The sequence below is a fragment of the Bos indicus genome, chromosome X (assembly GCF_029378745.1).
Source record: "Bos indicus isolate NIAB-ARS_2022 breed Sahiwal x Tharparkar chromosome X, NIAB-ARS_B.indTharparkar_mat_pri_1.0, whole genome shotgun sequence".
In the NCBI taxonomy this organism is placed as follows: domain Eukaryota; kingdom Metazoa; phylum Chordata; class Mammalia; order Artiodactyla; family Bovidae; genus Bos; species Bos indicus.
Window position 1 is genome coordinate 18151918 of NC_091789.1, and position 11327 is coordinate 18163244.

The window sequence follows — 11327 nt, forward strand, 5'->3', positions numbered from 1 at the left end:
ATCTGATTCCCAAGAAGTTTTGAAATGAATCCTGGTCTTGTTTCTGTCATTCCCTTGCTAGGTCTTGAAAAATTAGACTGTCACTTTCTTTTTTAAAATCCTTTTCTCTTTATTTATTTTTTAAGATTTATTTGTTTGTGTATTTTTGGCTGCACTGGGTCTTTGTTGCTACATGCAGGCTTTCTCCAGTTACAGCGGCTCACTGGTTGCAGGCACATAGGCTTTAGTTGCTCTCTGGCATGTGGCATCTTACAGGACCAGGGATGGAAATGGTGTCCCCTGCATTGGTAGGTGGATTCTTAATCACTAGACCACCAGGGAAGCCCTTAGACTGTCATTTTTTAAATTGTATAAACCTCCTTTCACTTGAGATTCCAGAGTCAAAGTTTCTTTTCACCTTGCTACTCCCTAGAAAATACCAGATTTCCTGAAAGTCACTGCTGCTGCTGCTGCTGCTAAGTCGCTTCAGTCATGTCTGACTCTGTGTGACCCCATAGACGGCAGCCTACCAGGCTCCGTCATCCCTGGGATTCTCCAGGCAAGAACACTGGAGTGGGTTGCCATTTCCTTCTGCAATGCATGAAAGTGAAAAGTGAAAGTGAAGTCACTCAGTCGTGTCCGACTCCCAGCGACCCCATGGACTGCAGCCTACCAGGCTCCTCCATCCATGGGATTTGCCAGGCAAGAGTACTGGAGTGGGTCACTAGGATTATTATTTTGGACAGTCCAGTCTCTCTTTGTTTCAGGCCTCACAACTTTTGTCTAGTCCATCTTTCCGTTAAGCCCAGGCTGGGTACCAATCAGACTATAGCCAAGGTGCATAGTCAGTGTGTGTAGCCAATTTGATGATGGAAGAATCATCATTCGGCAACAAGGCTAGTCAAAGTCTGAAGAGATCATTAATTTATTTAACAAAATAGTAGGACTTAAATCTATCACATGATGAAGAACATGGGCTTGTTCCCCAACCAAATCAGGAAAGTTGTGAACAACCTTTGAAGCTGGAAGAGAGTAGCTTGGGGACTGATCAAAGGAAACCACTTAACACTGCCAGTAGCTTGGATTCTTGTGTGTGTGAATGTGTGTGTGTGTGTGTTTTAGTCGCTCAGTCCTATCTGTCTCTTTGTGACCCCATGGACTGTAACTCACCAGGCTCCTCTGTCCATGGGATTCTCCAGGGAAGAATACTGGAGTGAGTTGCCAAGCCCTTTTCCAGGGGATCTTCCCAACCCAGGGATCGAACTCATGTCTTCTGCATTATAGGCAGATTCTTTACTGTCTGAGCCACCAGAGAAGCCCAGTGTTGGAATAGTTGCCTTCAAGAATACTGGAGTGGGTTGCCATGCCCTCCTCCAGGGGATCTTCTCAACCCAGGGATTGAACCCAGGTCTCCTGCGTTGCAGGCAGATTCTTTACCATCTGAGCCATCAGGGACGCCCATTTACCAGCAACTGGTTTTAAATTCAAATAGGTGCAAGAGTGGTTTAGAGAAATTCCTGAGTGATGGGTGAGGACACCATGGGCTAGCTGGGGAACGAGCCTGGTCTCCCATAGGCGCGACCAGGACACATGCTCTCCTGATACAGGCCCTTAGAACCTCGGTCAGAGGCAGAAATTCCGGCCAGACCATTGTGCTGACTGGCAAGGATGTGCGGGGGGGGGGGGGGGGGGGCGTGTAATTCCCACGTTGTCAGGGACTCCGAACCAAATCCAGGCAACCTTCCAGAGCTGACCGTCCTCGAGGGAACGTTACTAAACTGCAGGCCTAGGGATTATCCGTGTGCCACTCCCCCCCCCACCCCGCCAATCGCAGAGTCCAGGTGGCTTTGTGAGTCACCCACACCCTCCGTAATAAGGCCACCATGGGTGGGGCTGCCTCGCAGTTTCTCGCTCCTTCCCTCCCTGACTCTTCTCTCCTGCTCTTCGAGCTCGGCTTTCGTGCAGGCAGAAGCCACCGCAGCGCCCGCCCCACCGGGCATGCTCAGTGCTCAGGCGGGTTGTGACGACCGCCAAGCAGCGCAGGGCCCCGCGCGCCTGGCAGCGGCGCGCGGGTCCCTTTAAATCGGACCGGCCGGTTGCCAGGCAACGGCGCGAGCCGCGCTGGCGCTGCAGTGCAGAGGCTCTGCTCCGGGCCGGCCCGGCCGGGTCGCGGTGGCCAGCGCCGAACCCAGGTCATCTGCCCGCTGCTGGAGGCCGTCTTCGGAGAAGAGGGACCAGGGCCCACTGGACCCCACCCACGCCACCAGGTACGTCTGAGCCCAGTCAGGCCGGGGCTCCCCAGGCTCGCCCCTCGCCCTCCCTGGGTGACCCGGGCGGAGGCATCGTGCTCCCTGCCTCGACGCCCGCTGCGGTTTCCTCACTCTTTAGGGCTCCGGCCGGGAACTGGCGGGCGTTTGCGAACGAAGGTGACTGGGCGTGGAAGTCGGGGTGTGGAAGGAGGGGTGGGGTCAGGCCTCGTCCCTGCTTTCTCCCAGCCAAGGGGTAGATGGGGGTAGGGCCTGGGGAAGTGGGAGGTGTCACCTGCAGTGGCGTCCCGGGCAGCACCCGAGCCTCACCATCTCCTCTGCACGGGAAGCTGCGGTGGCAGGAGTTTAGTTAATCGTTTACAGAGAAAACCCCCAAACTCTGCATGCTTAGATGCAGCTTTATAGCAAAAATGTGACTTTCATACTAATACGGTACTCAACCTTTCAGAATTAAGGTGACTTCCTATCTTTTCTTCTAGAAGGAGTAATTCCACACTAATAACAAAGAATTGGGGGTAAGAACCGTTCACAGGGCCCAGTTTTCAATGGTTCTTGGCTTCGCTCTCAATATCCGCCAAACAATAGACAAGACAGTTTGTCCCGTGAAGTGGACACTTGGCTCATATGTGAGGACCCTGAGAGATTAAGGCAAAAACTGGGATCCCTTTCCTTTTTAATGGTTTTTCAAAATAACTGGACTCTGGGAGAGGGAGCCAAGGCCTTGGCTCCAGCCTCTGCTAACGTGGCTCTTGGCATGCTCCTTACTAACAAGCATGTTGCTGTGGCCGCTAGTGGTGGCTCATTTGTTCAGTAGTTGCTAAAGGCAAGAAGGTACAGTGTTGAATAAGATGCGACCATGATTGTTGTCCCATCTGATATTTGCATTGCTGGGGGAAGGAAGACTTAATGGCGTAATAGCTGGGAAATTGGGTTGACAAGTTAAAATGAAAACTTGCTTCAAAGTGTCTGATGTTGCATTTCAGATCAGCCAAACAACATTAAAGCTATCACTTGTAATTTTAAGCTACAGCTCAGATATGAACACAATTTGGTCATTCTTGTTAATTATATTTTCTAATTAAGCTGTGGCATTTTCTTTTTCAGTTCAATCTGGAGAAGGAGAACGGTGGCAACCAACAGAAGACCTTGGACTTCAGGAACTGTAAGTACCCTTGTGCTGGCTGATAGCTTGCTATGGGTGTTGAGAAGCACAGAGCCTCACCCAACAAATATCTTCAATCTTTTAACAAGACCATTAGTCTGCACTGTCAGTACACTATCAAAAAAGCCTCATAGAAATACAAAAAAAAGTGTCCTAAAGACTTTAGCTGAGCCCAATAAACTTTGAGGGAAAAATAAAAGTTCTTTCCCTAAAATGCCACCCACAAAACCTCATAAGCCAAAGGAAAAATTACAAGTATTTACAGAAACTCAATTAGAATCAAAACATTATAGAATTTTCAGGAAGAATATTAAGAATTATTCACTCAACAAATATTTATTGAGGGCTACTATGTGCCAGGCAACAACAAGGGATACAATGATGAAAAAGATGCCAGGAGATCTCAGCATATTGGTAAAATGAAACTGTATGAAATGATGCTGAAGCACAGAAAAAACTTGCAGAGTCATCCTTGCTAATCTTCAAACTGATGCCCCAATTGTAATATTTTTAAGATGTTTATTGGTGGCTCTGAAAAACATTGGGACATTTGGTAAGTTCATGGCAAAGCGATTAGTGATTTAAAAAAATGTAAATCTCTTTGGTGTAGAAAGGCTACCACTCTTCTGCTTAGAATAAATTTAGCTTGGAAATCTGGGGACATCAACAACTTACAGGATTTAGGGCTAATTCTTCCATGAAGATACAGCTCAAATTAATGTAAGATTCAAGTTTAAGTTCCCCTCTACCTACCTTAACAGTACTTCTTTTTTTTTTAACTGACTTCTTCTGAGGTCTGATGACTTCAGACTGGCAATTCTGAAGCACATATCTTTGGAGAAGGGTTGGGTTGTTGGTTGATGTTTCAAGGGAAGGTAAGGAAAATCTAAAAAAGAACAAAACCCATTGTGTACAGTATAAAATTGCTTGCATTTTCGTTTTCACTAATTTTTCTTAACCACCTGGAAAAAGGTGTATTGTCTGTATATTACACCTGAAGAAACTGAGGTTCACAAAAGGTAAGTTTCTATGAAGTTCTAAAATGTGGGTGCCAAGATATCTGACGTCTTCAGTCTTTTTTCCACCAGGGTTGACACAATTCCTTTCTCAAGAACTTTCTTTTCCTTCTTCCCACAATTTTGCACGGCAAAACATATTTACCCACCTTCTTTCAGACAGCTTTGGAGAGTCCTCATAATGGAGAAGCTCCCATAGAGGGGGCAGGTCAGAATCTTCTGGAGCAAGGGAAGAGAGTAATGGTGGCAGGGTTTTGTGCTTGGGAACAAGGGAAGCAGAAAAATAGGTTGAGAACTACTGCTTTTATGTGAGAACAGATTGGACAGTTGAGCAATGAAGGAAGGCCAGTGATCTTTGTAACAAACTTTTCTATTCCTATCTTGGCCAACCAGTTTTTCTGAGGGTTGAGAGAACTGAAACCATCCAAGAATAATGGGGAAAAGTTCCCTGGGCTAAGAAGGGCCTTTTGTCTTCCCCCTTACTGCCCCTAAGCTGTCACTAAAAGCCACAGTTTTAGTTGAGTGTGGCTGAAGTGCTGAGGGTTATAACATAAGGTTGTCCATCACAGGTTGGAAATGACCTTTTCTAAACATCACTCCCAGTTTACAAAGTTTGGGGCAAAGCACTGTTGCAAGATGGGAAAAAGCTTCTGGAGGTTTCCCAGTCCCTGGCTCCCCCTGCCTGGAAGCATAATTGCCTTTTGCAGGCAGATCGAGATTTATGCAAAAGAGATACTCCTGACATTTTGAAATAAAATCTAATGTAAATGAGATAAGGAAATAGAGAAAAAAGATCTTTGATTTTTATGTCATCAGATTTCTCTAAAGCATGTAATTTAAAGTGAATATTTTAGAAAATAATTAGATTTCCTATATTTGATCACTTATCCATCTTAATATGAGCATATTCCCCAGGGCCCCATACCTTGAAAATGAAAATGAGATAGTTTAGTGGGTTTCTCCTTTCACAATAAACAGTGTATTAGTTTCTGGAGCTATTTGAGGACAGATATGCATTCACCTAAGATTTTTATGTAATAGTTTGCCTAAAAATCCACAATAAGTGATCACTCTTCGCTTAGCTCTCAACAATTACACTATGTTATATTACATTATAAATCATTTTCAATTTATTTTATCAGTGGTTCCCAAATTCTTTAGGTGAGTAGAAACCATTTCCATGAGTCAATAAATTTCCTTACTCCACCAAGATGCACTACTACTTTACCTTTGCAAAAATAAGGAAGTTACTAGAGGATGAATGGTGATGTTTTAGAGAGACACTAACTAGAATAATCAGGAGTCCATTATCAATTCACGTCAGACACAAATGCATACATGTAGCCATATAATGGACAAGCATGCAGTGCAGTCCCAAGGACTTCTGGGAGATCACTGGCTTAGAGGACCACTAACGTCATTTTTGTCATATGACTTTATATTGTTTTCCTGTGTCCTGGTTGTTTCTTTCTTTAAATGTTTCATTCCTCTTGAACCTCCTTCCCCTACCGAAGGTCCTTCAACACCCGATATTGTGTTGGGTAGGCACTTGTAATAAAAAGTGTTAGCAATTGACCCACTAAAAAGGCATGCTTATTCTCTCAACGGCTCTGGTTTGATTTGCCTTATGCTGCGACAAATTACCTAGTCAAGTTTATTGAAAGCAAACTGGCTGCCATGCCAGGATAGAGGAAGGAGTGTCATTGTCTCAAAGCATATTTCTTGTCTTTGCCAGAGAATACCAATGTCGTACTTGTTCTGTGGAAAAAACAAAGAGCACAATTTGAGAAGAGAAAATGAGCCTGGTACCTTTTACCCTCAGTCTGGGCTTTGCCATCCTCTGTGACTCGATTTGGGAACAATCCCTTAAAGCATATCTTGCCAATGAAAGAGGAAAAAAAGAAAGAGAAAGGAAAGAAAGAAAGGGAGAGAGAAAGAAAGAAGCAGTTCAGAGACCTCTTGACCCTGCCCTGTGTAAGCCAGGGGAGGGAAATTCCAAAAGGCTTTTCAAACCTTTCTCTGTTCTGTCCTTTGATATGTGACATGCAATTCTCCTTACCCTCCCCCATTCATTTTTCCTCTCTCCTTTTGTGGCCCTTTAAAAAATACCTAAGCTCTGAAAATAGTGGGTTGTTTTCTTTCAATCTGTGGAATGAAACCTATCAGAAGAATAAAGAGAAATTTTAGAATAAGCACTGATCTGGGAGACAGGGTCTCAGTTTTACCACTATAGGCTGTGAGGACTTGGACAAGTCACTTCACTTCTTTGAGCCTCAGTTATAAAATAAGTGGACTGTTCCCAGTTCTGTGAAAAGCATTGGCTGTATCAGGAAATTGTACAGAGGCTCAGGAAAGAAAGATAGTAACACTGAAAAAAATATATATATATATAAGTTTTTAGCCAGAGATTTATGGGAGGGTTGGAGATAGAGTGACTTTTTCAAGGTGCAAAATCATTAATGAAAAGAGCTTTCTATTTTAACCTTTATCTACAGCCAGACCCCTATCTCAGATTTGTCATTATTGCTATCTCCAAGTATAAAGTGGCCTCACCTGACTTGCCCCGCTGCACACCTCTTTCCTGGTCAACCTCACCAATACCTTTCACTCAGAATTTGGTAGAAGGAATAATAGTAATCTGTCTCCCAGTGCTACCAGATTAGAAGCATTTTTGGGGCCACTCTGCACAACTTGTCAGAGAGTACTGCACCCCACTCCAGTACTCTTGCCTGGAAAATCCCATGGACGGAGGAGCCTGGTGGGCTGCAGTCCATGGGGTTGCTAAGAGTCGGACACGACTGAGCGACTTCACTTTCACTTTTCACTTTCATGCATTGGAGAAGGAAATGGCAACCCAACTCCAGTGTTCTTGCCTGGAGAATCCCAGGGACGGGGGAGCCTGGTGGGCTGCCGTCTATGGGGTCGCACAGAGTCGGACACAACTGAAGCGACTTAGCAGCAGCAGCAGCAGCACAACCTGTGGGATCTTCATTCCCCAACCAGGGTTGGAACCCGAGCCCTCAGCAGTGAAAGTACACAGTTCCAACTGCTGGACTGCCAGGGAATTCCCTAGATGCATTTTTAAACTCTTACAGAGTTGTCTGGTAAAAATTTGACTGCTAAAAACTGTGACTGGCAATTAGCATCTTTCCCCTTTTCTCTGTTCGTTTCCTTTATGATCACTGTAATAATCCCCAGTATTTGCATTCATGTTTCTAGAGAGGAGAGCAAGTGTGATTATGGTCATCTTCGTCTTTAAGGGCAGATACATCACTGATGCTTCTGGATGGTGACTAATAGGATAACAAAGTCAGAGAGGACTATTTCAAGAGAAAGCAGAGGATGCTCCAATGGCAAATATTGGTACATATCATGAATTTCAAGTCTCGACTTACTACTGTGGTCTGATTGACTAAACTTAAAGTTTGGGTTATGGCTTTTAAACCAATCATTTTAACACCTTCACTGCATATTTGCACCTTTTCCTTTCCTCGAAACCAAATACTTGTCAGTGGAGATATATCCTTGGGTATAATGAGTTACCTTCCCTCTTCTTTGCGGGGGAAGGTGTCAGGCATGTAGGTATTGAGTTTATTCTCTCATTGTCTGTAGCAAGAAAAACTTGGTAGAATTTAAACTACATTTGTTAAAAAGTATCGAGAAGTAATATACCAAAGAGTGGTTATCTCAGTACCATGGGATCATGACGAATATTTCTGTGTGTGTGTGTGTGTGTGTCTGTGATCTTCTGTATCTTCCAAAATTTTACAGTCATGCTAATGCATGACTATTAGCATCTTTATATGAAATATTATATTAATTAATATAATATAACATTTATACTCTTTAATAATACTAAAGAAAATATTAATTTAAAAATAAGCACAACTGCCATTTTTGTTACCAAGATAAAATTACATTTGTGTGCATGGGAAGAATAGATGCAAACATACTTTGATTTTTCTCAGTAGTAATGTTGCAAATATATTGCAGCAATTTAATGTATAGAATGAATAAAGTGATCCCCTCCTTTTTCTTCCCACCCTTTAGCAGTAACTGCAGTCACCAGTTTGGTGGCTTCAGATGCCAGTTGCCCATCAGTGTGTTGCTTGGGTCCTTCTTTTTCCCTTTTTTCAAAAGTAGTCACTGATCAAATATTTTTGTGTTTTAGGAAAGCTGTATGTTATGGACTCTCTTTGAATGGGGAAGACTCCTTTGGAAACAAAATAAATATCCTGTAACTTTTGTAAATTTAGAAAGTTGGTTGTGGTTTAATATGCTAATTTTTCATCTAAAAATTATACTTGGAGTCAGTATCTTGGAAAAAGAAACCCATTTGGTGGCATTAGTATTTCCAATTGTTGACATTCGGTTCTCATCATGAAATTGCTGTCAAAATGGATTGAATTCTGTACACTTGGCAGTCTTGTCTAAAAGCAAAGCCCAAGACTGGAATAACAGGAATTTACAGGTCAAGACAGAAGGGCACTTGGCAGAGTTAGTCATAAGGAAGTCTGCATGGTATACTTTACCAAAAACAGCTCACATTGCATTAAGCACTGATGTTTCAGTCACTTTAAAGAATGAATAAACAGTAGTTCAACCAAGAAGAACTAGAAAAAAATCAAGCACATTGGAAGCACAGGCTTACCTATTAATTAAAAATCACTTATACTGTTTTGAAGCAATCTGTTTTCATGTTGCTTTCTCATAGGATTATTTTCTCTATAATAAATAGCCAAGCTTGTCCATTTATTGGTTATATTTCATAGGATCAGAGAACTTTAAAGCTGGAAGGGTCTGTAGAACTTAGCCAGTTTAGCCCTTTCCATTTATAAAAGAAGGAACTGAGGCCTGAGTCGCGTGGTGAATTAGAGGGTGTGCCAGCCCTCAAATATTTAGATTCTTTCACCAACGGGCCAGGATTCTTAGTTCTTTCCACTGTCCCAGCTGCCAGTGTAAATATGTGCCTTGATTTTAAATTTTGTTTTTCAGGAATTGGAAGAGGTACCTGAAGAAATGGATGCTAGGAGAAAACACTGGAAGGAGAATAAGTTTGCTCCTCTTTTCAGTGCACAGGATATTCCAAACGAAGCTGCTCAGCTTGAATCTTCTTCTGAACAAATGCCTTTAGATAAGGTCAAGAGAATGGAAATAATATTTAATTTGTCTAGTAGAAAGTTTCGAGAAGAAAATAAATTTAAAAGGAAAGAATTTATTTCCCAACCAAATGAAAATGAGCAAGAATCAAATTTAATAGAGAGAAAGATAAACATTTCAAAGACTGAGGCAGACACAAATTCTGTCTCCTGTGAGTCATCTAATTTAGACATTGCAACTGAAGAAAGCTTTAATAGCACAGAAGAGCTTCCTACCTGGGTTATAAAGGAGTTATCAACTCCACCACAAAAAGACAAGAAAAAGAAATTCACTGAAGGAATGTCTTCAAAACTTCGCCTGAATCTTTTGAATGAAGAGCTGGAAGTGCTTGATATGAAATGCAAAAAAATTGAAGAGGAATTTGAAAGTGCAGAAAAAGAACTTTTGAACTCCAAAAAAGAAGTCTCCACAAAACCCCTAAATTTTCAAGAAGCAGAGGTGGAAACCTCCAAGACAGACTGGGAGCTTCAAGCTTTAAGAAATGACCTCTCTGAAAAAGCAACAAATGTTAAAAACTTAACTGAAGAGCTCCAGCAAGCCAAAGAGGTCATCCACAAGTTGAGCCTTGAGAACAAGGATTTAAAAGAAACTGTTAGGAAGTTAAAGCGGCAGACTGAGGTTGGAAATGCATTCCTAAAAGAAGAAATGAAATTGTATTATGAATTAGAAATGGAAAAGATCCGTGGAGAGCTCACTGCCATCAAGAATGAACTGAGAACAGAGAAGAGCCTACAAGCAAGAAATAACAGAGCCCTGGAGTTGCTTAGGAAACACTTTGCTTCTGTAATGCCATCAGGTACCTCTGACAACTTTATGGGGGATTTTTTTTAAAACTTAAAAAAAGAAAATAAAAAAAATCCTTTCATTGGGCAAATCTTTGAGCCAAATCAGTGTTTCTTGTGCTTTCCTTGTGTATGACTTAAAACGTGTGGGACAGGATATAGTTTTCATGTTTGGTGAATCGGGCTACCCATAAAGGCTATAGATGTTAACTTCAAAGCTTCTGCTTTCTTTTTCTAATGAATTTATTGCCTAAGTCCAAATAGAAATGAAGTTTCAGAAACCCCTTTATATATATACATATGTATATATATATATGTGTGTGTGTATATATATATATGTATATATATATGTTTTTAACTCAGAGACATATAGTAATTCACCAAATCATTGATAAACACAAATTAACAGACATTTGTGATCTTGTGAGCAATATTTCCTTGGCACATGAATATTCTTCTATCTGTGTTCATTGATATTAACAATAAAAATTTCATTTATGGATATAAGTATGACTTGTGTATGGGTCTTAAAGACTCAACAGGATACTGAAAAGGTATCTGCTTTCCCTGAGATCTATCCTTAATTAGGAATAGATGAACATCACCCCCAAATGCAGGCTTTTCCTCCTTCCTGCTGTTTTCCCCATGCTTTCTCACTTGACCTGGCCATGGTTCTCATAGACTGGAAGACAACTTAGAGACATGGCTGTGACCTTGGCTAGAGCCCTGATTTTGACAGCCTTGGCTTTTGCATTTTCTTATGTTGACCAGCAAGGGGCGATGTTGACACAGTTCTTCCAAAATTCTACCAGGGGAAAATTTGTAAGCTTCCTGTCCAGTTTACTTCACCAGCTGGCTGAGAGGGAGTGAAAGGTGTTGGATGTCATCTAGGTAAGCTTTTACTGAGCTGGCTTGATTTATACAGGAATCCAGCTGTGTAAAGAGCCCAGACGATGACAGT

General features: G+C 42.1%; 1 protein-coding gene across 1 annotated transcript; it reads left to right on the forward strand.

The window, feature by feature from the left end:
• Positions 1-1890: 1890 nt before the first annotated feature.
• On the forward strand, positions 1891-10458 carry CCDC160 (coiled-coil domain containing 160). The gene is made up of 3 exons (XM_070783561.1): positions 1891-2246; positions 3351-3408; positions 9420-10458. The coding sequence occupies exon 3, from the start codon at positions 9444-9446 to the stop codon at positions 10413-10415; it is 972 nt and encodes a 323-aa protein (XP_070639662.1). The 5' UTR covers positions 1891-2246; positions 3351-3408; positions 9420-9443; the 3' UTR covers positions 10416-10458.
• Positions 10459-11327: the final 869 nt, after the last annotated feature.